We start from the raw sequence: 25,399 nt of genomic DNA, 5'->3' as shown, positions 1-25,399 counted from the left end.
ATTTTACTTTGTGACTGTGTCTCACTAAATTGCCCAGGTTGGCCTTGAACTTGGAATTCTCTTGCCTCAGCCTCCCCAGTAGCTGGGATTACAGGTGAGCACCACCACATCCAGCTTGATTTTTTTTTTCTTTTTTTTTGGTACCAGGTATTGAACTCAGGGACACTTAACTACTGAGCCACATTCCCGGCCCTTTTTTAAAATTTTATTTAGAGACACAGTCTTGCTGAGTTGCTTTGGGTCTCCCTAAATTGCTGAGGCTGGCTTTGAACTCCTGGTCCTCCTGCCTCAGCCTCCTGAGCCTCTGGGATCACAGGTGAGTACCACACCATGCTGGGTTTAAATTTGTTGTTTTAAATCACTTAGTTTGTGATAACTTGTCATAGCAGCCAGAGGTCACTAGCATAATTATCTAGAGGGCCCTGCCTGGTCTGGCTTCTGCCCAGCAGGGCCAGTGTCAACCTTGTTGACTGGGCCCAGCCCCTAAGGCCTCAGGCTTCTTTCTGTTCTTCAGGCTAACTGGGTGCAGTCTGGGGGCTCTTGCACCAAGCTCCTCCCACAGAGCTTTCAAGGGCCCCTTCTCATGGCTCAAGTCTTTGCACAAATGGCACCTCCTTGGACAGGTCTTCCTTTAAAAAATCTCCTCGGGGTCCCTGTCATATTCTCTGCTTAAGCCACAGCATTCTTCTCTATCTATCTGAAATTAGTTTTTCTTCCTTCTCTCTCTCTCTCTCTCTCTCTCTCTCTCTCTCTCTCTCTCTCTCTCTCTCTCTCTCCCTTGTCACTCTTACTAGAAAGTAGGCCCCAGGAGACCTTGTCTGGCTTGTTCCCTGCTGTGTCCCCAGGGCCTGGGATAGGGCCAGACATAGAGTTGCTGCTAGGTGCCAGGCAAACGTGGATCGATAAATAAACGCGAAGTATCTGTGCAAACACCTGTGAACTGAGGCGCGTGAGAGCTTGGGGTGCACAGGGAGCAATGAATCAGAAACCCCAACATCAACTCCCGTCTTCTTCTAAGTGATTCCTCCACCCCCAGCTCAGTATTTCATTTCTCCCCCACGACTGCCCTGTGTGTCGCAGGCCCTGCCTGCCTCTGGTTGACAGACGAGGAAATGGAAACTCAGCCATCTGCCGAGTTTCCTAGCGGTGTTTGGAAGTGAACACTGCATCAAGACATAAAAGGCACACCCCCTTCTCCTGCCCAGTTTGCCCAGACACCGCCCCAGTACGCGGTCGCGCAGGAGATCTGCTCGGTGTCCAGAGAGACGCAGGAATTCTCTGGAGGACACACAGAACCCTAGAAGCAGAGGGGGGAGTGGTCCACGCGGAGAGCTGCGTCGCCCGGCCGTTGGCCAGGAGGACACTGGGGAGCAAAGCCGCGAGATAAATGCGCAGCTGTCCGTGCTGCGAATCTCGCGGACTCCGACCTCAGTTTCCCACGATGGCTGCAAAGGAACTGGGGTGCTGGCCGGGCCGCGGCGAGCTGAGGGTTAAGGGGGCGGGTCCGGCGGCGGGGGCGGGTCCCGGCTCGGCCGCACCTGGCGGCTCCTGCTCCCTCCCGACGCCTCGCGCAGCGCCGGCAGCCGCAGGGGAGCCGAGCCCCGGAGCAGCGGCACCCACTGCGGGAGGGCGGCGACCGCGGCCGGGGCCACCTCGGGAGGCGACATGGCCGAGTTCCCGTCGAAAGTGAGCACGCGGACCAGCAGCCCCGCGCAGGGCGCTGGCGCCTCGGTCTCGGCGCTGCGCCCGGATCTGGGCTTCGTGCGCTCCATCCTCGGGGTGCTCATGCTGCTGCAGCTGGTGAGCGCGCCGGCCCAGGGGTTGGGGGGTCCCGTCCCGGCCGCCGGGACTCGCGAGCGGCGCCACCTCTTCGCTCCGGGTGCGACCCCAGCCAGGCTCCCGCGAACCGACGCGCAGTGCCTGCTCCCTGGGCGCCTCCAAGGACCGACCCCCGGTATCACCCTGGAACCCTCTCGTCGCGGGACGCCTCCGTGGCCATGCCTGCGAGCAAGTGCACGGTGCGCCCAAGTTCAGGGTGCTCACGCCTCAGCGCCCAGCAGCCCCGCCCCAGGTGGTCCCCAGGGCCACACCCGAGCGCCCACAGAACCTGCGATCGCCGCGCACCACTCTCTCTCCTTGCGTTGTCTGCTCTCTTCTTCCCTGCCCCCACTCTGTCAGGACAGTGCCCACAGCCCTCCAAGGGACCCACGTTGAGTGGGCAAAGTCCACTCTCGGCCCCCTGCTGCCCAGCGACCGGCACTCCGCGTGGCTGCGCTCCAGAACTCTCCCGGTCCCGGCGAGGGAGGACCGCCCTGCCCCAGGCCCTGTGGGCTCCCGCCTGGAGCCAGCCCCTTCTGGCTTCCTCTAGGTGACCTGCCGAGTTCCAGCCGGTTTGGCTGGCCCCACGGGGCCGAGATAGCGCGCTCAGGCAGGGGACAGAGATTTGTGGGAAGTCAGAGGCCAGACTCCCAGATCTCGGCGCAGATACCGAAGGCCCAAGGGAACGCCACCACCCGCCCGCCCGTCCAGTTACAGTCCTGGGGTGTTCGCTTTCTCCCACAGCACCCTCCTGGGAGGGTCTGGGGACCCGGTGGCTGCCCCTGTGAGAGGGATCGCCACCTGCTGAGGGTCCGTAGTCATAGATGACCATGGACTTAGAGGTGGGCACCGATCACTTTTCCTTTACCATCCAGCGAGTGGGTACATCCCGCCGCCCCCCTCGCTGCCCAGTGCTGGCAAGACCGCCAGGCACTGGCTGGAGATGCGTGGTCACCCTGGTGCCTAGCCCTCCCGGAGATAGGTCTCCTCCTCCCACCCGCTTGGAGAGCACCCACCTCCACCTGGGTCCGTGCTACCTCTAGTTCAGGATCCTCACCTTTCCCTTTATGGGCCACCTCCCCCACCCTGCCCGGGTTTGTTTAAAATGCTGATCCTTGGACCCCACCCCGGAAAAAATGTGGGATTGTTATTTGAATCTCAGGAAGTGCAGCCTGAAACCTACACGGTGAACTCTTCTCCCAGAGTTTGGGGGGTTTGGTTTGGTTTTGTTGATTTTTGGTGAGAATATCTGTCCTGGGAGGTGACCCTCTTCCAGGGCTAATTTAAGTCTCCTGATGGGAAGAGCCACTGACCCCACTGCAGCTGGAGCGCTCAGCTCTGGGCCCTTGGTGGGAGCCTGATGGGCCAACGGCAAGGTGCCCTGGAGGAGGGAGGGCTTCCTGGAGGAGGTGGCTTCTGAGCTGGGGCTTCAGGGGGTTCTGAGGCAGAGATAGAGAAAGGGTGAGCCAAGGGCAGGGCACTGTGAGACCTAGGCTTGGGGAACTGGGGGTTGAGGGAAAGTCAGGAGTCTAGCAGGTTGAGGGAACCGGAGCTGAAGTCTTTCTCTGGTGTGGTCCCCTGTGTGCATCTTCTATCCCCAAGGGGTCACCAAGAGTCATAGACCTTTGCAGAATTAGGAACATGGTTCTAATGGCAGCCTTAGGGGCTCTTGGAGCAAATTGGACAGATGATAGGGTGGCTTGGTGCATCCCCAGGGTTAACCAAGAATTTCAGGGGACAGGAGCATTTTGCATTTGAATAATAAGAATTGCAATAGGGGGATCAAAGGAACTGGTGTGGGCTGCTGTGGTTTGAAGGGACCCTGGTGGCTTGATGATTTGGGGGTCCTCTGCAGTCTCAGGACTCCTCACAAGCTGTAGACACTGAGGTCTAGGTAGGACCCAGAGTCCTGTGGTGGAATTTGCTGGGGCTACCTGCTCTCAGGGACTACATGTGAGGGTCCTGGCCTTCCTTGGCCCCCAGCCCTAGGGCTTTGGTCCCCATCAGAGTTCTGAAGACCTGCACCTTTTAAAGCCAATCTGCTCTTTGAAGAAGCTGCTACCGGAACTGTTTCCATGGCAATGGATAGTTCCACTGGGCCTGAGACAGGGGGTTCACCCAAAAGGCACCACCCTCTGCAGGGAAGAGGGAACCGCTCCCCCCAGTCAGGTGCACACTGGCTCTAGGGCTTTTGTCGCCTCTTATTCTGCCCAATTTAAAGGCGAGGACACTGAGGCCTGGAGGAGGTCCTCCGTCCTGGACCTCCCTGCCCTCCACCCGATTGATTTTTCTGGCTCGTGCCTGGTTATCAGGCTCAGCTTTGCTCCCAGAAGGCTTGGGGGCTGGAGCTTTGGAGGGAGCATCCGGAGGCCCAGAGTGCCTGTCCCCTGGGGATCAGAGAAGGCTTCGTGGAGGAGGCAGCAAGTGAGAAGTTGGAAGTGCACTCCCCACCAGACCCTCTGCGCTCCCAGGATCTGGTGGGTTCTTGGTGTGATGGGAGAAAGGTCGGGTGGCTAGGAGGGTCCCCAGCTCCTCAAGCAGGAGATATGTCCTTCATCCAGTCTCCTATGTGTCCACACACATCTTGCTGTGTGTCCCAGATGGCTGGTGGTCACTGCTTTATGCCACCTCTCTCTCCCCATCAGTCTAATTCCAGAAAGAACGTTAGATCTTAAGCCACATGAGACAGAAGAGTTGGGCTGGGCTGTGGCTCGGTGGTGGAGCGCTGGCCTAGCGTGTGGGAGGCACTGGGTCTGATTCTGAGCACTGCCTATATATAAATAAATAAATAAATAAAGGTCCCCTGACAACTAAAAAATATTTAAAAAAGAACATATTTCTAAGAGGTGATAGTTTGGAGGGAGGAATTGACTTTAAAGATAGATTTTTTTAACAAAAAAAAGATTACTGAATCAGAAATCTATAGTAAGTTTAAGGGTATTGGTTTATTGTTGCCTAGTAGCCTGTGCAAAAAGGGAAACATGAATTTGTGCAAATAGTCTCTAAAAAGGAGTCAGGCAAAATCTAGAGACAGCTCTTCTGGCCACGAAACCTAGAGTCCTCAACGCTATGATTCTTTGCATGGTAAGGAAGGAGAGGACTGTCGTGGACAGTATGGTTCACTGGTGCTTATGGAAGCTCCTGAAGCCTTTTTAGAATAAGTATAAAGTAAATTCCAGTGAATTACCCATCTCTTTCTTATCTTTAAGTCCTCCCAAAGCTCTGGGGAAGAAGAAGATCTTATCTGCTGAGAAAACAGGCTCAGAGAGGGTGAGGGACCTGTCCAAGGTCACACAGGAGAGAGTAGCAAACCTACCACTGAGGCTTTGGGAAGCCTAAGCCTGTGGCTCTGCTCCGTTTTGTTTGGGTAGCTGGGGTTCTTGGGGTGCTTTGGAGGAGGAACAGGACTTCAGGAAAGGAGACTCATTTGGGGCCTTTAGGGAGGGTTTCCTGGCAGGGGAGGCTTTCAAGGTCTAGGTGTGTGAAGGAGGGTAGTGAGAACGAGGTTCAGTAAGACTCTGGCTGTGCAGAGCCCTGGATTGCAGGGGTGTCCTGGAGGCCCAGGAGGCGGAGTGGTGTGAACGCCCTGTCACAGGAGGGCCATTTGCCTTTGGCTTGATGACCCTTCTCTTACCCTACCTCCTGGGATTAGAGGTGGCCACAGCTTCCCAATTTGCAGGTGAATAAACAGGTTGACGGCCTCGCCCGCGGCCAGGTGGCCGGTCCATGGAGCTGGGCCAGGAGCCTGGTGGGCAGCAGGCCTGGCGGGAACCGTCCACAGCGGGCTCTGCTCCCTCGGGCTGGTGCTCCGGGACTTCCCGCCTTTCCCTGAGCCTCGGTAGCAGTGGTGGGTCTGGAGGAGCAGGGAAGGCAGGGCTGGCCCCGGTGCGGTGGAAGGCAGGACTCCCAGGACACGACGTCCAGGGAACCATCATGCCTTTGAACTTGAACCTCTGGGTCGCCAGCTCGGCCCCCTCCAGGCTGTCCCCTTCACCCTTGAGCGTTAGAAAGTGGCTCCTTTGGGTGGCCCTGGCTCTGTCTGCAGCACCAGCAGGCTGCCAGCGACTCTCGGGGACAGGGGAGGGCCTGAAGGCCCACCATGATCTCCAGGAAGGGGCAGCCAAGGCTGATGGGTTCAGAAGGTGACAACAGGGGTTGGGGGCCTTGGGGTTGCTGTGCTGGGGACTCCAGGTCCTTCTTTGGCACTGAGCCCTGTGGTGGTGCAGTGACCTCAGTGTGACCTTCCAGGACCTCCCCCCCCCTTCCTCCACCTGGGCCTCACTGCCCGAGGCCCGGGTACCGCTGTCCCCAGCCCCTGCCTCTTGTGGCGTGTGTGTGTGTGTGTGTGTGTGTGTGTGCGCGCGTGTGTGTTGGGTTTGGGGATTCAGGTGGTTATATGAGCATATGAATATATCATCCTTAAAAATAAAAACCTGGACAGAGAAGGCTACAAAGTTGTCCTTGGGTCACCCACCCTTCTCCCTATGGGGACAACTATTTTGGAGGTTTTTTTTTTCCCCTATGCATTTTTAAAAGCAGTGATGATTTTATTGATTTTACTCTGTGTCCCTTGTTTACTCTGTTCACAGTGTCTTTGAGGTCTCTTTGTGACAGCACATCCCTGTCGCCCTCCTTCTAACCTGTAGGGGATCCCACGTCAACACCACCCACCACCGAAGCCACAGCTCAATTAGCTGGTTCCTGGCTTTCAATTGATGGGCCTATTGTGGGTGTTCTTGTGTGTGTGTGTGTGTGTGTGTCTGTGTGTGTTCTGGGGATTGAACTGAGATCCTCATGAATGCCAGGCAGGTGCTCCATCACTGAGTCACATTCTTCGCCGTATTTTACTTATTTTGAGATAATGTCTCACTAACTTGCTGAGGCTGCCCTCAAACTTGTGATCCTCCTGCCTCAGCCTCCCAAGAAACTGGGCTTACGAGCGCCTGAATCCACCCATTGTGTGTGTACTGGGGATTGAACCCACAGGGGCTTTACCACTGAACCATGTCCCCATCCATTTTTATTGTTTATTTTGAGACAAGGTCTTGCCAGGTTGCTGGGGGTGGCTTCAAATTTGAGATCCTGCTGCTCAGCCTCTTAAATTACTGGGATTACAGGTGGGCAACACTGTGCCTGGCTTCCTTAATTTTTTGGGGGGGTGTGGGTATTGGGGATCAAACTCAGGGGCATTCAACCTCTAAGCCACATCCCCAACCCCTTTTTGTGTTTTATTTAGAGACAGGGTCTCACTGAGTTGCTTAGCGCCTTGCTATTGCTGAAGCTGGCTTGGAACTCATGATCCTCCTGCCTTAGCCTCCCAAGCTGCTGGAATTACAGGTGTGTACCAGTGTGCCCGGCCTGGCTTCTTTAGTTTTTAACTTTTAAAATTTATGTTGTGATGCTAGGGATCAACCCAGGACCTCAGAGGTACTGAGCAAGTACCTACCTCTGAGCTGCATTTCCAACCCTTCTTTAATTTTTTCCCCTAAGTATGTGATGTGTTTACAAAGCTCAAGTGGAAAATGGTACTGTGAGAACTACCTGTCCCCTCTGGTTAAAGCTGACTCTTTCATGCCTACTCAGTTTCCCATGTTTTATTTTATGACCTTATTTAAGATGGTTTATGCAGTCAGGCGGTGTTGCACACCTGTAATCCTAGAAGCTCTGGAGGCTGAGGCAGGAGGATCACAAGTTCAAGGCCAGCCTCAGCAACTTAAGGAGGCCCTTGCTGACTCTGCCTCGAAATAAAAAATAAAAAAAGGGCTGGGGATGTGGCTCAGTGGGTTCAATGCCCCTGGGTTCAATCCCTAGTCCCCCCCGCCAAAAAAGTATATGTCAATAAGGTAGACCACCCTGCTTCTCCCTGTCTACCAAGGCTCAGCCTGCCCACAGGCCTCTGCGTTTGCCCCTGTTCATGCCTTAAGCATGTGCCACAGGTCTTTTTATCTTAGTGCAGGGAGCCCATCACTTCCTTTAGGGACTCTAGTCCTGTGCCCTTGTGCAGCCCTGGAGTGACTGGTGACAGGCACCTGGGTGTTCCCTTCTTTGGCTGTCTCACATCTCTGCCGCAGGGCGTGGTCTCACCTACACGGTGGTCTGTGTGTGCTGTGTTTCCAGAAGTTGCCTGTGGGGTCAGAGGGTGTGTGTGGAGATTGTGTGGAGATTGCGAACCGGCCTCCTTTGAGGCCACACCCATCCTCCCGGGAGGTAGGTGCCTGGTCCCCCAGCTGCTCTGCGTGGTGATCTGACACACTCTGGATGTCCCCCAGGCTGAGTGGCCAGGAGGGCAGGTCCGTGCTGTGTTCTAGTCCTCCCAGGAGAGAGGTTGCTTTTGTTTTCCCTAAGTGCTGGGGATCGGGCTCAGGTCTTCCCGCAGCTGGGCGAGAGCCCTACCCCTGAGCTACACCCTCAGCCCTTTCTATTTTATTTTGAGACAGGGTCTCACTAAGATGCCAGGCTGGCCTTGTGTTTGCAATGCCCCTGCCTCAGCCTCCTGAGTAGCTGGGATTCTAGTGGGCACGGCCTACCTGGCCACCTTTAAAGAAACATTTCAGAGCCATTTGTATTTCCTTGTCTGTCTGTATTCAACCCAGCTGTTGGTCTGTGTCTTGGGTGCCAGGAGTTCAAAATATTTGCAGATAGATTTTCTTTCCCAGCCCCCCCCCCATCAGATCCTAAGTGCTTTTTGTTGGTTTGTTGTTGTTGTTTTGTTGCTGAGGGTCTCTCTCTGGCTTCTGGAAATTAAGGTCTAGTTAGACCTTTCCTAAGACAAGGTAATAAAGAAGTTCTACATAGAAATTGGCAGGTCTCGTATTATCTCTGTTCATCCCATCCTGCAGGGTCACATGGAGCAGATGGCCTCCGTGTGGCTAGCGTGTCTGTGGCTCCTGTACAACACTTTAAAATACTGTAGTCCCATTGCATGTGGTGGTGCATGCCTGTGATCCCAAGAGACTCAGGAGGCTGAGACAGAAGGATTGCAAGTTCAAGACCAGCCTCAGCACCTTAAGGAGATTCTGTCTCAAAATAAAAAAAAAAAAATTAAAAAATAAGAAGGGCTAGGGATGTGGCTCAGTGGTAGAGCACCTCTGGGTTTAGTCCCCAGTACCACAAAATAAAAAAAATAGTTCCCTCTTATACACAGGGATATACCCTAGACCCTGGAGAAGACTTTTGACTACAGATGAATCCTATAGATATTGTTTTCTCTCTGCATAAGTAGCAATGCTAAAGTTTAATTTATAAATTGGGCCCAATAAAGATTGACAATAACTAATAATAAGATAGAACAATGATAGCAATATACTTTAATAAAAGTTATTTAAAATTATGAATTATTTATTTCTGGAATTTTTCACGTCATATTTTACTATAGCTATCTGAAAAAACAGAAAGCCAACCCATAGATAAAGTGGAGATGGCTCCAAAGGAGAGCCATGTACTGGGGAGACCAGCCTGTCTGTCTAGAACATATTAACACTGTTACATATTTGTTGCATTTAGTTTTAGCATTATGTTACAGTGTCCAGGTTTCCCAATATAAGTGACTTAAAAGTTTCATTTTAAAATTAGCTTCTTTGGGCGGGGTTTTGGCTCAGCCATAGAGCGCTGGCCTAGCACATGCAGGGTGCTGGGTTTGATCCTCAGCACCACATATAAATAAACAAAATAAAGATAGTTTTAAATAAATAAATAAATAAATAAAATTAGCTTCTTTGGCTGGGGTTGGTGGCACACACCTATAATGCCAGTGGCTCAGGAGGCTGAGGCAGGAGGATCACAAGTTCAAGGGTAGCCTCAGCAACTTATCGAGACCCTGTCTCAAAATATAAAAAGAGTTGGGGCTGGGGCTCAGTGGTTAAGTGCCCCTGGGTTCAATCCCCAGAAACCCCTGCCCACCACCAAATTAGCTTATTTGTGTGATATGTACAAGTCTGTCCTGGGGACACCTTAAGTAATCAAGACACATCTGTGAAATTCCAACCCTCAAAGAAACCAAGACAGCAGCTCTACATGTAATGATGGGCCATCTTTAGGGTAAGTGAGAAAAGCAAGGTGCAGAAAGAGTGTATCGAGTGTGACCATTTGTGTGGAGGAAATACACGTATAGGACATACTTTTCTGAAAGAGTGAGTGTGTGTGTGTGTGTGTGTGTGTGTGTGTGTGTGTGTGTGTAGTCCAGATAGTTTGTGGATATGGCAAACGCTATGAGGCCAGTGTTTGAATGCCTCCCAGGCCCAGAGAGAGAAAGGCACTTTGCCCAATGTCACACGACAACAAGCAGCTTAGTGTCACTGGCCCAGAGCTCGGTGTTACTGGCTGGGTGTCTCAGGTGATTCTCCCACCATCTGTAAGAGGAAAGAGGACATTGGGAAGGGACAGGGTCAAGCTTGAAGCTGTCCACTGTGGTTTTCTCCAGGTGTGATGGCTCTTGACCACTCCCCAGTTGATGACTTGGTTGTGGTGGAATTCACCGCAGTCTGGGGTCCCGATTTCCCACCCCTAGCAGGTCTGGGGGAGCCACACCCTGTGGCTTTGGGGAGCACAGGGAGTGGGGTGGGAGCTGTGTTCCTTGGCAGCCCCGAGAGCCCAGCCCTGATACTCGTGGAACCCTGATACCGGGCCTCCGCTCTGGGCTGGGTCAGCTCCTCCTGTTTGCCCAGGGAGGAGCGGCCGCTGAGTGGCTCCAGGTCCTGGAAGGCAGGGAGCCAGGGAGGCTGGGCCTGCAGCCCTGAGCTGCGGCGGAGTGGAGCAGGGCCTGCTCTGGAGCCGTCCGCTGTCATTTGGTGTGGGAAGGCTGGTGTCAGACACCAAGAGAGCTTTTGACATCTGTGGGGGCAGTGGAAAGGGGACACCAGCCCCTCCTTGAAGTTGAGCAGGTCGACTGGCTCAAGGTCACCCAGAGCTCAGTGCCAATATCTCTGGAAGTCTGGGGGACAGGGAGGACCCCCCTTCAGGCTGCCTCGACCCCCAGTCCCCAGCCCCCAGCCCCCAGCAGGTTAATGGAATCCACGTGCTTCACGGCTGGTGGGAGCCGGCCTCTGGGAATGCTGAGGACGCAAGCCTCCCGTTATCCTGGCCACCCCAGGGTTGGGCTCTGTCCCTGTCCCGGTCTGCTCTGGCCTCTGGGCAATGATGCTTCTCGTCTCCAGGGGACTGTCCCTCAGCAGAACTGTCCGCCCTTTACCCCTTACTGTGTGTGACCAGGGGCCAGGGCCAGGACTTCTAAAGTGCCTCAGTTGTCCTCATCTGTGAGATGGGCCAAATGCTTCCTTCAGGGAGACCTGGGCCCTGGGGTGGGGCGCCCTGGGGGCCGGGCCGGCTGGGTGAGGGGCTGGGGTGGGGATGCCCCAGAACTCCCTGGGTCCTTTTCAGGAGTGGAGAATGAGGCCTTCCTGGGAAAGCTGTGTGTGTCTGGAGAGATCTTGGTGCTCGGTGCTCCAGAGGGCACTGTGGGGTGAACCAGGGGACCCTGAGGGAGGGAGAGGAGGAATGAACGGGGGCAGACAGGGGTGTCCGGGGTCCTGCCAGTGTCTCCAGGGAGCCAGGGGCTCCTTGGGGGTGTGACTCGCAGAGCCCCCAGCTGCGTTCACATCTTGGGCCCAGAGATCAGCAGGGGAAATGGGGGTGGGGTAGGCAGGGGCAGTATGAGCTCAGGCTGGGAGCCCTGGGGGCCGCAGGAGCAGGATGCCGCCTTGGCTCTGTCGCACGCTGTGCGCGTGGCCGGCCACCGGAGAGGTGAGTGGACAGTTCTGCCTCCGGGATTTCACAGATGCAGCCTCGGGAGGGACACCTGATGGGCTGCTGCTGCTCACAGGCAGCCTCGGCCTCCATCCTCCTCGTCCTGCCTCAGCGCTGAGACGCAGGGCCCGGATGGGTCTCACCACAGGCCACACCCTGGCCACCGTCCCTGTGGCCTTCCCTGAGCCCAGGACCGCACCTGGTGCAGGGGACTGGTCTCTATGCCCATTTTGAGATGGCAAAGGGAGGCACCGCGGGTGGGTGGTGCCTTGTTGGTGCCCTGCTCCCTGGAGAGCTGGTGCGGTGACACCAAGGTTCTCCAAGGTCCGTGTCCCGCTCGGGAATTCCAAGGTGCCTCCCCCGCCCACCCTTCCCTGGCCCAGGAGGGGGTGGCGTGTGGTGGTGTTGTGGCCGGTCCAGGCGCCTGGAGCCTCTGTCCCCTGTCCCTTTGTCTCGTGTGACACAATGGGTGGCTTTTTTGTTCCCATAAAGTCCCTTTCAGTGTAGGGAGAAGGTCCAGGGCGGGGGCGGAGGCTAGGGCTGGCCAGGCCAAGTCCTGAGTGTCCTCAGGCTGCCCAGATGTGTCCCGAGAGAGGGGGAACCCCAGCAGGGTCATTGGTCACCCCAGGCCATGGTTTCCTGGATGGTACTGTTGGGAGAGGGCACCTGGGGGATGTGGAAGGAATTGCCACTTGTCCCCTGCTTTCCGCCGTCAGCAGTCAGTGGCCCTGGCCCGCACACTCTTTCTAAAGCATTTGGTTTAGTTGCCAACACTTAAAAATGGTAGCCAGGGGCTGCGGTGGTGGCTCAGTGGTAGAATGCTCGCCTAGCACACGTGAGGCACTGGGTTCAAACCTCAGCACCACATACAAAAAATGAAATAAAGATCGTGTGTCCACCTACAACTAAAAAAATAAAAAAAAAAAAAATGGTAGCCAGGCACAGTGGTGCACACGCCTGTAATCCCAGCAGCTCAGGAGGCTGAGACAGGAGGCCAGCCTCAGCAACTTAGCAAGGCCCTAAGCAACCTAATGAGACCCTGTCTCAAAATAAAACAGAAAAGGGACTGGGGATGTGGCTCAGTGGTAAAGTGCTTCTGAGTTCACTCCCAGTACCCCTCCCCCACTTTTTTTTTTTTTTTAAATGGTAGATTTCACATCAACATCCAGGTTTCTAATATCCCCTGAAGAATTAGCTCTGGCCACCCCAAGTCAGATGCCAGCTCTCCTGCCCCAGAGGCCTCACTGGGCCCTCCACACTCTGCCATTTCTGTGATCCTGGGGAGTGGCAATTCCCTCCAAGCCCCCAGGGCCCTCCGAGCCCCCAGGAGCGAGGGTCTGTGCTTTTTGAATTACTTCCCACAGAGCTCTGGGTGACCTGCCAGCTCTCCTTCCACTCACAGCGAGCTGTGGCTTTTCACTTTTTCTTTTACCTTTTACCTGTATCATACCCGTGCAGCCGCCAGGATAGGTCTCACCCGCTGTGCTGTCCAAGGAGGAAAGCGACCAGAAAGGCTAGGTGACTCTCTCAAGGCCACACAGCGAGTCCACAGAGCTGGACCTGGAAGTGGGGTCGAGGGAAGGAGAGTTGGAATGAAGCCTCTGGGCCACAGAGGACGCAGCCTGGCGCCTGGGGGTTGGGGGAACCCCTCCTGGACAGGAGAGGGCTTTGGACCCCTGGAGAGGGTGACACCTCTGGGGGATCTTGGAGGACCTGGGACTGCCTCCCTGTTCCCATTGGCAGGGAAGATGGGCCTGGAGGGTGGAGGGTCTGCTGGCTCCTCAGGAGGCCCTGGGGCGGGGCTGGACTTCTGGGGCCTCCCCACCCACCAACTGACTGACTTGTCTGCACCATTTGGCCAGGCCTGTGCCTGGCTCCTCACTGCTCCTCACTCCTTGTCCCCAGGAGCGACACACGCTGCCACCACCTCAGGAGAGCAGGTGAACAGGAATGGCTGTGTTCTTAGCCCTCAGCGAAACGGTGACACTAGAACACAGTGACAGTTTCAGCCTGTGCTGGGCCTGACCTAAGCACCTTGCATCATTTACATTTTAAAAGCACCCACCAAGGTGGCACATGGTGAAGTCCAGAGAGGTTAAGTAGCTTGCCTGATGTCTCACAGCTAGCGAGATGGCAGGGCCCCAACATGAACCCAAGGGGCCGACAGGCCAGCCCTCTTCAGAGCTGGTGGAAGGCAGACCCTGGCCCCCTCCCAGGCTCTTGAGCTCTGAGAAAGGTCTTAGCTTCCGGGGCTGCCGCTATAAAGTTCTGCAGATTGGATTAAACAGTAGTGACTCGTGCTCCCACAGCCCTGGAGCAGAAGTCTGAAATCTGGGAGGTGGCAGGCGGTGCCTCCTGGAGGTGCTGTAGAGGGTCTCCGAGCTCCCTGTTCTCCTGTGTGTGTGTGTGTGTGTGTGTGTGTTTGCACACGCGTGTGTGTATGTGTGTACTGGGGATTGAACCCGAGTGCTCTACCACTGAGCCATAACCCCAGCCATTTAAAAAAAAATCTGGAGGCAGGGTCTTGCTAAGTTGCCCAGGCTGGCCTTGAACTTGCCCTCCTCCTGCCTCAGCCTCCTGAGTGGCTGGGATTACAGGCCGGCCCCACGGCCTCTGGCCCCAGTTTCCTGGTTCTTATAAGAACACGGTCATTGGATGAGAGCTCATCCTGATTCAGTGTGACCTCACAGGAGGTCGGTGACCTCTGCAAAGTCTCCACCTCCACATCAGGCCGAGGCTAGGACTGCCGCAGGCCACTGAACGGCCATTCCACACGCTGCTCAGGACAACCGGGAGGACCTCCCCCAGAGTCATGGAAGGGCACCTGTCCCCAAGTCACCAGGACAGCCTCTGAGGACGGTGGCTGGCGGGAGGAATGGCTCTTGGGCCAGGCGTTTGTAACGGGTGGCGCTTTTCTGGCCTCGTAGGTGGTTTCAACAAAAACCATCTGTGTTGCGCGTTGGTTCCAAGTTCTTGGGCAGCAGGAGGTTCTGGGACGTGTCCTTTTTGACGTGGTAGTTCTCGTTTAAAGAAAAGTTTCTGAATCCAAATTCTTCAGATTTTCAGGGAGAAAAAAAAGGTCCCCCGCCCCCAGAGCTCCAGAGGGTTCTCTGTTTACCCTCGGAGCCTCTCTCAGGGGACACTGCAGGGTCTCCAGGGAACTTGGAAGGAGGGGGAGGAGGAGACGTGGCGTGTGTGTGGGTGTGTGTGTGTGTGTGTGTGTGTGTGTGTGATGCTGGTATACCTACAGAGAAACTCGGGGACAGACGGACACAGAGGTGACAGTCACCCACACAGGGCCCTGTCCTACCCTTTCCCAGGGACCCCCATGGCTCCCTCATGTCTACCCTCCCTCACCTCCTTGGTCTTTGCCCACATGTCACCTTGCCAGGGAAATCATCCTTGACCCTTTATCTGAAATGGCATCAGTGACCCCATGCCCCCTCCCCACTGCTGTCCCCCCCTTTTTTAAAAAAAATATACTTTTTAGCTGTTGATGGACCTTTATTTTATTTATTTACATGTGGTGCCGGGAATCGAACCCAGTGCCTCACTCGCGCCAGGCAAGTGCGTTACCGCTGAGCCCCAGCCCCAGGCCCATGACCCATTTTTTGGTACCAGGAACTGGACCCAGGAATGCTGACCCACTGAGCCCTCTTTATTTTATTATTATATTTTTTATTTTAAGACAGGGTCTCACTCAGCTGCTCAGGGCCTGTCTCCGTGGCTGAGGCTGGCCTTGAGCTTGTGGTCTTCCTGCCTCAGCCTCCCAGTGGCCGTGTAGGGTTGCAGTTGTGTGTCACCAAGCCTGGCTGTCAGCTGGGATTTCCCACAGCCCTTGCATGTCCCCACCTGCACTTCACTTCTTGGGGTGTGTCTGGCTGTGCCAGCTTCGGGGGAGCAGGGCAGCCCAGGCTGCCACCGGGGCCCAACAGGAACCAGCCGTGTGGATGGACCCCAGGAGAGCACACACCGAGAGGCCTGGGGGGGTGTTGGGTGGGAGAGCAGCGCTCTGGGCGGAGGGGCCTGGGCGAGGCCCTGGGGCAGGGGCAGAGTCAGGGCCTTCCGCCTCCCCCTGCCTCAAGCTTCCAGCCTCCAGGGCCCTTCCTCTTGTGGGGTGAATCCCACCACAAGACAGTGGGTCCTTGCCCCAGCAGGAGGGGGTTCTGTGGTCCCACCTGGGGGTCCAGGGAGACTGGGAGCTTCTGGAATTGTGGCCTGGGGCTCAGCTCCCCTGGAGGACCACCTGGCCAGCGAAGTGGTCAGCAGGTGTGAGGGTGCCCTGCCTGCGACCTCCTCTGTCCCGAGCAGGGTCTCCCTGGGTCCTCTGCTAGGGACTCAGGGACCAGGAGAGACCAGTCTGTCAGGTTCCCATGCAGGAGTGGACCTTCCTTGTTCTAGGACAAACTGAGGTGGCTCTCTGGCCAGGCGCCAGCTGGGCGGGAGGAATAGCAGACATTCCCGCGGCTTATCCACCGCCTCATCTTTGCTGATCTAGAAAACAGGGGTGGGGCCGGCGCGCTGCACAGGACCAGGATGGGGCAGGGCAGGGATGGCCCTGCCCTTGAGCTGGCTGAAGTGCCCCCAGGTTTTACACATGGCTCAGAAACACAGTATGACAGGGTCCAGGGAGGGACAGAGCTGGGTTCCAACCACCCTGGCTTTCCCCCACGGTGACCACAGGCAGCTTTCCTTCTGAGCTTCTGATTGGAAAATGGGGACAACAGAAGACTCAGACGTAAGTTGACGGTGGGAATCTTTGTAGAGAATGAGACACTCCCCAGGCTGGCACAGCCGCAGGGCCCTGGGAGGTCCCGGTGAGGAGGCTGATGGTGACAAGATGGCGCTGGAGGCCTACAGGGGTACAGGAATTGAACCAGGCATGCTTAACCACTGAGCCCTTTTTATTATTATTATTATTATTATTATTATCATTATTATTATTTTAAGACAGGGTTTGACGAAGTTGCTCAGGGCCTTGCTGTGTGGAAACGAATTGGGCTTCTCTGGGTTTTCAGTTCTCTGCATTGTCTAACTTCCTTTGAGACAGCTGGAGTGTGGCCACACAGTGACCTTCGGGGCCCGTAGGAACTTGCTTTAAATAAAAGCTAATTGTCCTTGGTGTGCCCAGTTCTCACGTGGAGAAGGGGCCGCCCGAGCGTGCTGCTTCAAGAGTGTCTGTCCTCCTCAGAACGGTGGCCTCCCCAGCGCTGGGTCTCCCTGCCTCCCCTCTGTGTCTGCTTCAGGCAGCGTGACTAAAGATGGAGGTTAAGGGGATGCTGTTTGGAGACAGACTGCCCTTGGCCTCCCTGAGGAGGGCTCTGTCCCCAGGGTGACAGGTGAGGAAGGCCCTACTACTGTGTAAAGAGGGCCCCGCGGCCACCCCTCCGTTACCGTTGCTTATGGAGGTCCTGCAGCTGAGGCTGGCAGGATCCCCGCAGCTCCCCAGCACCAGGAGACGGGGTGCAGAGCGCCCAGGGGAGAGACTCCGTGGGCCTTCCTTGGGCATTGGGGCAGGAGCAGGAGCAACCCGCAGGTTGCTACCTGTCTCCCTCCATACCACCCAGCAGGGCTGGGCAGGGACACTTTCTGACCCCTTCATGGATGAGCGCAGGAGGCCGTTCTTTCCTAAGAGCGTGTGCTGACCAGTGGGCAGTGGAGACGCTACAGGGCACCAACGCGTCCCTCGGGTGTGAGTGCTGGGCAGACCTCTCTGGAATTTTCCAGGTGGAGTGTCCACCAGGAGGGAGGTGCTGGCCCATGTCACACCGCACAGCAGGGGTTTGAGGCCCAGCCTCTGGCGCCCAGGCCCAGCTTTCCACCTTCCGCTTCTCTGGGAGGCTGCGCTCCCACTGCGAGAGAGAAGGGCAGTTCCCAAAGGGGCACTGGCCTCGGGGCCAGCTCGGCTGCAGCCAGTCCTGTCTGACCTCCCATGTGTAGGGTCCCCGGCAGAAATCTCCCGCTGGTCCTTGGGGTGCCTCGGGGTGGGGTCCCTGGCAGGCGCCGCAGCTCTGGCGGGGCTCTGGGTCAGGAGCCTTCAGGTGAGCGTCAGCAGCCCCTGGGCAGTGTGAGCAGCCAGGGAGATGGGCTCCAAAGCCCAGTGGCCGGAGATGGGCTTGCTCCTGGCACACTTCTCTGGGACCCAGCTCCCCAGGGCTGGTGCCGTGTGCCTGCCCACTGTCCAGGGGAGAGCAGGGACAGCCCCTGCCTGTGTCTGACCAGCACAGGAGCCTTTCCCAGAGCCCCACAGAAGACTCTCCTGTCCCCTTGGTGGCCGGGGGTTCCAGAGACTGTCCTCTTGGAGAAGGGAGGATGTGCCAACCTAGACATTCTCAGCCAGCCTAGAAGAGTGGGAAGGAGAGGGAGGCCGGGCCTGGCCACACATGAGACCTTGCCTGACGTCCACGTGTGTGGACCTCCTGGGCCCTGCCTCAGAACAGGCCCTCTGCTGGGCCACAGTGCCAGTGCCCCAGACGGCTCCCCTGGGTGAGTCGGCACACCTGGCCAGGTAGAACTCCCCGTGCCCGGAGGGCTGGGGTTGTGTGGTCAGCGGGCCTTGGCCTCTTCTGGAACACCAGCAAACATCCTCTGGTCCCGTTTACATATGTGAACCCACGTGTAAAAGTGAGCTGATCCAAGCACGGAGAGGCTACCAGCTTGCCCAAGGTCACACAGTGGTCAGGGGCGGGGCTTAAGCCAGGTATTGACTCAGTACCTGGCACAGCACGCACCACCGTCCTGGGGTGCTCAGGCCCATCCTGACGCACCAGAAGGACAAAGGGTCCTTTGGCTTCCCTGAGGCCCTGTCCTCTGTCAAGACAGGGATGGTGACATCTGTAGGGAAGGGCAATTGGGAGAGTTGGGGGCAGGGGAGGTGTTACGGCTGGAGGCCATCTAGAGGCCCTGGTGATGTTCTGTGCTGGGACTAGCCGGGAGGGGGATGCAGGAGACTGAGTGGCTGGCCATCTCTCAGAGCTCATGCCCCGATGTTCTCTCAGCAGTTTTTCCTGAGCCCCTCGCAGGCCCGTCCTCTGCTGGGAGTTGTGACCCAGCTCCAGCACAGCCATTGTCCCACCCCAGGGAGCTCAGTCTAGGGAAAGTGACGTTACTGTGGTCTTAGGTGGTGGGTGCCCGGGTGGGGGATAGGACAGCACAGAGGAGGGTTCTGGAACCCAGACGCAGTAGGCAAGGTGTCTTGGAGCCCTTATCATCTTCTGCTGAGATGCCAGTGTCACCCACGGCATGAGGACTGAAAAGAAGTACGAGTGACCGGGCACAGGTGACCGCAGGAGCCAAATGAGTATTCTTGACTAGATGGGAAATAAGGCCACGGCCTGGGGACCTGGTCTGTGGCCTCCAGCCGGAGTGGTGGGGGCTTGGACGCATTGGCCCTGTCTTGCCCCCCAGGTGCTGGGGCTGCTGGTGTGGGCCCTGATTGCCGACACCCCGTACCACCTGTACCCGGCCTACGGCTGGGTGATGTTCGTCGCTGTCTTCCTCTGGCTGGTGACAATCGTCTTCTTCGTCCTCTACCTGTTTCAGCTGCACCTGAAGTTGTACATGGTGCCCTGGCCACTCGTGGTAAGTCTGGGTGGGGGCCCTGAGGGTGGCTCTGGGCTCCCACCTCTGCCTCTGGGAGTGGCCATGACAGGACTGACCATGTGGCCTTCTCTAAATGAGCAGCAGCAGGGTCGATGTCCTTACTGACTCTCAGCTGGCCTGCAGAGCGGGTTGGGAGGGAGGTGGACGGCTCAGGTGTCCAGTTTTCTGAAAGCCACCTTGACCTTGTCCTGGGAAAGGGGTAAAGAGGCTGTCTGTCTCATGGGGTCGTCACAAGAGGCCACTTGGAATTGAAATATTTTTCCTTTTTGAGGATGGTCAGAATCTCAGCTGGGGTGGGCGGCTCGGTCAGCCTCGGGCTGGGCCCGCAGTGAGAACTGCACAGGCTGGGGTGTGGAGGGTGGCGGGTGGAAGGTGTGGGACAGCCAGACACCGCTGCCAGCAGACAGCTCAGCCACCCAGAGATCAGGCGGGTGTCCCAGGTTTGCCGAGGTCAGTCTTAGCACATCCCCCCAGGCCCCCCGAGAGCAGCCGTAGGAAGTACCCTGGCCAGACACAGAGCAAGCTGCTGGGTTTTTTCTTCTCTGACCCAGAAAACCCCTGCAGCTGGGGTCCGAGGCTTTCAGTGAGCCAGGCACGTGAGGGTAGGACCGCAGCTGGGACTAGGCAGCATTGTTTGCAATTCAATGACTTCTCAACTGAGGAAACGTGAGTCATGCTAGGGACAGAATGGGCTTGTCAGCGCCTGACATCACAGGCAGGAGCTAGGCAGGCTTTGCCATGGTCGCTGGGCTTGCAGTGTGTCCCAGCCCCCTGCCCCATGCCCCGGGAGCCGCTAAGGCAGGCACTATTTCTGTGTTCTTGGACCTTTTATAGGGATTCCCTGGGATGGGGCTACATGGCCAAGCAAGATATGTGAATGAGCTGGGCACAGTGGCCCACGCCGGTAATCCTAGCAGCTCTGGAGGCTGAGGCAGGAGGATCTCAAAGTTCAAAGCCAGCCTCAGTAACTTAGGGAAGCCCTAAGCAACTCAGTAAGACCCTGTCTCTAAATACAAAAAAGGCAGGGGGTGTGGCTCAGGAGGTTCTGGGAACCCCACATACATATCTGTCCACGCAGATCCCCCATTACTGGGCTGGACCCTGATATTCTGAGATTGTTTTGGTTCCTGGCAGTGTAAGAGAGGGGACCCTACCCTTGCCCATCTAAGCAAGTGCTCTACCACTGAGCTCTGTCCTCAGCCCCGAGATCCTATCAACATTTTATATAAAATTTAAGTTTTCAAATGAAATCTAATTTTAAAGTGTGGATAAATTTTAAAAAATAAATGGGACAAACCTGATGATTGAGGACTATTAGTTTGAAGATGTAACTGGCCCTAGGGTCCAAGCATTTGGGATGTGGGACTGAGACCTGGCTGCAGTCAGCCCAGGCCCCCTCGTGCCATCTGGAAGAATATTCTACCAGGAGCGTCTGGGTCTGTTCTGGGCCTTCAGCCTAGCATGTGGCCAAGAGAGAGCAGTAGATCCCCATCCATGGACTTGGGGTGTATCTCAGTTTGTAGCCTGCTTTCCTGGCATGCGTAGTAAGGACCTCGGTTCAATCCTCAGTACTGCCAAAAGGTACTGGTGTGACTGGCCAGCCACAGGGCTAAGCCCTGAAGTGGCACCAGGGAGGGCCTGGGCTTGGCCCTGAGCCCACGTGGAGAAGTGGCTCTCCTCGGGACTCAGGAGCTGGGTCACGATTGGGCCATGCTGCATGGGGAAGGGTTTTGCCTGTGGCTCTGTGGCTTGGCCTGCCCTGGCCTGGTCACCTGGGGCCTCTTGACCATTCCCTCCCTCAGCCTTAGGGCTGTTCTATGCTGCTTGCTCTGATGGCCTCCAGGTTGACCCCATGGGGACTGTGACCCTTGAGGCCCTTTTCATAGGACAGGCCCACATTCTTCCATCCCACCCTGGGGGTGTGCCCCCTGGGAGCCAGGAGGTTCCCTCCGTGTGTCCTAAGCCTTTCTCCCCTCCCCCAGTTAATGATCTTCAACGTGACTGCCACCGTTCTCTATGTCACCGCCTTCATCACCTGCTCTGCAGCAGTTGACCAGACTTCCTTGAAGGGCTCCCGGCCATACAACCAGCGTGCAGCTGCCTCTGTGAGTATGTCCCTTAGGGTCCCCCCCAGCAGTCTATAGCCAAGGTCCCTCCTCCACAGAGCTCCCTGGGTCTGAGGCCAGGCACCGGCCACCACCTAAGTATCTACCACTTACATCTCAGAGGGTCCCATGAAGAGTCAGGCTGCCTTCAGGCTTCCTTAATGAACTCCAGGACCTTGAGGAACAAGGGGCTGGTGGCATTCAGTGGTAGAGTTGGTGGGCACTCGCCGAGCATGTTCAAGGCCCTGGGTTCAACAGATGCTTGGGAACGGTTTGTGGTGACCAGTGGCAGCTTTGATTCACTGTGGAACTCTGCTGAAAATCAGTCATGCCATCCTGATTAGGGTCACAGGCTCCCTTGGAGAATGGACTGAGAACTCAAGACCCTCTGCCCTTGGGTTTCAGCCGTACCTGGGGATGTTACGGGAAGGCCAAACTCAGGCCCCACGTCTGGTGGCTGGTAGAGTGAACCACAGAGACCTGCACACCTGTCATGCTCCACTCGGCAAGGCCCTGAGGAAGAGGAAGGGCCTCCCCAACCCTTTTCACAGACAAGGACACATTGGCTCTGGGAAGTTAAGGGGCCTGCCTGGGGTCATGGTCATGTCCAACATAGAGCAGCCCTTCCGTGTCCTCACTCTTCCTGGTGAGAGTGGTTTTGCAATCAGTGAACCTGGCCACACCTGTGGAGCGTCTGAACGCAGACACAGGTGCAAACATAGAGGTATGAATTGGATCCAGAAAATTTCCACGAGGCTTTTTGTTTGTTGGTATGCAGGAGTTGAACCCAGAGGTGCTTAGCCACTGAGCCACGTCCCCTGGGGGAGCTTTGAATGTACCCCCCCACACACACACCTCGGTGCTGGGTCTCAGAGCCAGGGCCTCATGAGTGCTGGGCAAGCACGCTACCACTGAGCTCCACCACCCACCTGAATGTTACCTTTTTTTTTTAAAGAGAGAGTGAGAGAGGAGAGAGAGAATTTTTAATATTTATTTTTTAGTTCTCGGCGGACACAACATCTTTGTTGGTATGTGGTGCTGAGGATGGAACCCGGGCCGCACGCATGCCAGGCGAGCGCGCTACCGCTTGAGCCACATCCCCAGCCCTGAATGTTACCTTTTTAAAACTAAATGCCTGGCTAGGTGTCCAGTGGCCCTCCCTCACAGTCACTCCGGGCAGGTCGAGGTTCGTGGTGGCCAGAGCCCCATCTGACATGACCTTTTCCTATGCTTGAGTGCCTGTTGGCCTCTCCAGACCATGGCTCCGAAGCCCCCTGCCCCGGCTGTCCAATGGGCCTAAGTACGAGGGGCCATGGCTGCCAGACTTGCTTGGTTGGATGAGGGGGCATCCTAGGAAACCCATGTGCTGGTGTCATGGTCACCCCCCAGCTCTCAGTGCGGTGCTGACCGGACACCTACCGCCTTTCTCCCTGCAGTTCTTTGCCAGTCTGGTGATGATCGCCTACGGAGCCAGCGCCTTCTTCAGCTTCCAGGCCTGGCGAGGAGTGGGCAGCAACGCAGCTACCAGTCAGGTGGCTGGTGGCTACGCCTAGACCCTTGTGCCTTGGCCTGCCCTGGCTGGCAGAGCTGCCGCTGGGTCGCAGTACAGGGCCATCAGCAGACCTGAGCCTGGAGCCCTGCGCGAGTCGCCTGGCGGGGCTGTGCTAGCCGCTCTCCCTGCCCAGGGACCAAGTGCTCCCAGCACTCCTAGGGAACAGGCCCTCGTTGACATGTGGCTGGCAAGAGCCCACGGCTGAGCTCCTCCCCATCCCCCTTATTCAGCAGAAGGTGACGGGGGATGAGGGGCTCTCGCTGTCTCGCCTTGTCTTCGGAGGACTTCAGCGTGCGAGGCCAGCTGGGCCCACCCTGCACACCAGCACTAACTGCACTAACAGGCTCCAGCCCGGTGGCCCGCGGCGCCATAGCTGTAAGCTAACAAGCCACACCTGTGAGCAAGCCCAAGAGCCGTTCTGACTCCTTAAAACACAATTCTGATCCCCTTCCCCAAGCCAACATGTCACCTGTTGGGAGACATAGGAAGAGCTGATTCCAGGCGTCCTGGTTATTCAACGCAAATAGGTTCCAGGCGATTTCTTGATGACAAACCTCTCCAGGCGCCCTCCCTGGCCCAAGCCCTCCCTTTGGGAAAAGCTGACACCCTGTGACCACTTCCCCCCACGCTGTTGATTAGGCACATGGGACATGGCAGAGGGAGGGAAGTAGGACCTCACCTGCAGAGTCGTCATGTGGTTGGTGGAGACTTTTGTTTTTTTTACAAAAATAAAGACAGAACTTATTTGGAAACAACGGGGCTTCATGGTTGTCAATGCAAACTCCAGGAAGCTGCAGGTTAAGACTGCGCCAAGGTTCCAGGATGTGCCTGTCACAGGGCAGCTCCAGCTGAGGAGCCACTCAGTACTGCCAACTAATGTCCCAAGGGACCCTGCCCATGCTTCCTGACTGCTTTGCTGGAGCAGTCCTGGTTGTGCCCTTTGTCTGGGCACAGGTTTCATAGCCCGCCCTTTTATTCTTAAAAGTGTCCTAGAGGCTGCTCTGCCTTTGTGGAGCCTGGGTTTGACCCCCAGGACCACACTGCAAAAGCCAAAAAAAAAAAAAAAATGCGCCAAGTTTGGTAATTTTAATGTCACCTACCTCAAAAGTCTAGGAAGCCCAGAGAGGACGTAGTGGTGGCTGGCCATGCTACATACTCAGAGCTGGTGGACGGCAGAAAGGATGGCAGTTGGGTCCTTTGGAGCTTATTTTCCTAACATTTTAAGGGAACATCCCCTGGGTGCCAGGCCAAAGACTTTTTCTAAGTGCCTTTTGGCCCTTTTTAAAGAAATTGGCAACAATTAAAAGGTAGCTAGTCCAAGCAGCTGTGGAGCAGCAGCTCTGGCTGAGGGATGAGGGTCAGGCTTGATGACCTGGTAGAATACTGCTCTCAGGTTGCTGGAGTTTGAATAGTAAATTATAATCATTTCAGGATGAAGCTGTAAGATGAGTTTGGTTTTAAGGAAGAGCAAGCCATTTTGAAGCTTAGAGAAAATGAAACACTAGGCAGCTACAGTCCACTCTCCTGTCAGGTCTGATACTCTAAAACACAGCCTGTCTCAGGGGGAACATTACAGACTGCAGCTTGGTGACTGCTGACCTAGGGCTGAGGAGTCCTCAGGGAGAGGGGTGTGTGGCCCTCTTCTGGGGCTGGACCAGAACGTCAGTCTTCTCACTCCAGGCCAGGGCTGCGCCCCGTCAAGGAGGATTGGGACATCACAGTCTAAGTTTCTATGTGGACCGATTTCTAGTTTATTTTAACTTTTTTCTAATTTATTTAAAAAGAAATCAGCAAGCTGACTTAAGCTCCAACGGGCTTGCTTTTTTCTGAGTAGAAAGACTGAAAAGAGCAGTTTGCTTTTCTTCTCATTTTCCATGATTTCATCTCTGTACTTGTCCACTTGCTCTTCTCAGCTAGGACCACCAGATCCTACCACGGGTTTCCGACATGCCTGGCCGGTGGTGGGTGGTCCTGCTTACAAGAGGAGGAAGGAAAAGCAGGCCCAGGAGAGGTGGCATTTAAAAAGCTGGTTCTGGGAGTGCCTTTAGTTTAGAAGGACCAAAGCAATAATAACAGGATGGCAGTGGCCACATTAAAGAGAGGATGGGGGCTGGGCATGTAGCTCAGTGGCAGAGCACCTTGACTGGCATGTGTGAGGCCCTGGGCCTGACCCCCAGTATTACAAAACATCAGTAATAAATAAGTAGAGGACACAACTTGTTTAGAATGATGGTTCTTGCAAAACACCTCAAATTTTACTCATGGTACAAAAAGTAATAAATGACACATTAGTACAGAAAAACACACAGCTTATAGCTCATCCTTTAAAACCAGAAGATAAGTGAAAAGTCAGCACAGATTCTTATTTTCACTATAAAAAGTAAAATAAAAAAAGTACACAGGGGAATTGAACTGTTTTTTCCTTCTTTCCAGGGATGTGACACACATAAGTTCTCTGGTCGGTACTAAACAAAACAATGTAGTAAACAAAGCTGACACACGACCAGTAAAGCCGTCCACTGCCTCCTCCTCATGCTGAGCTAGACCAGTGAACACCATCTTGGCAGGAGATTGTGACGGG

General features: G+C 55.7%; 1 protein-coding gene across 1 annotated transcript; it reads left to right on the top strand.

Annotated features, from left to right (window-relative positions):
• Positions 1-1,590: 1,590 nt before the first annotated feature.
• On the top strand, positions 1,591-23,519 carry Pllp (plasmolipin). The gene is made up of 4 exons (XM_026395711.2): positions 1,591-1,800; positions 18,967-19,140; positions 21,144-21,266; positions 22,703-23,519. Exons 1-4 carry the CDS (start codon positions 1,666-1,668, stop codon positions 22,817-22,819), a joined length of 549 nt encoding a protein of 182 aa, XP_026251496.1. The 5' UTR covers positions 1,591-1,665; the 3' UTR covers positions 22,820-23,519.
• Positions 23,520-25,399: the final 1,880 nt, after the last annotated feature.

Source organism: Urocitellus parryii, chromosome 15 (genome assembly GCF_045843805.1).
Source record: "Urocitellus parryii isolate mUroPar1 chromosome 15, mUroPar1.hap1, whole genome shotgun sequence".
NCBI classification, from domain to species: domain Eukaryota; kingdom Metazoa; phylum Chordata; class Mammalia; order Rodentia; family Sciuridae; genus Urocitellus; species Urocitellus parryii.
Note: the sequence above shows the minus strand (reverse complement) of the source record. Positions and strands in the feature narration are given on the sequence as shown.

Bases quoted from the DNA above. Each gene is read 5' to 3' on its own strand.
- Pllp (XM_026395711.2), top strand. From the start codon at position 1,666: ATGGCCGAGTTCCCGTCGAAAGTGAGCACGCGGACCAGCAGCCCCGCG. The intron at 1,801-18,966 runs GTGAGCGCGCCG...CTTGCCCCCCAG, and splicing joins TGCTCATGCTGCTGCAGCTG to GTGCTGGGGCTGCTGGTGTG. The intron at 19,141-21,143 runs GTAAGTCTGGGT...CCCCTCCCCCAG, and splicing joins TGGTGCCCTGGCCACTCGTG to TTAATGATCTTCAACGTGAC.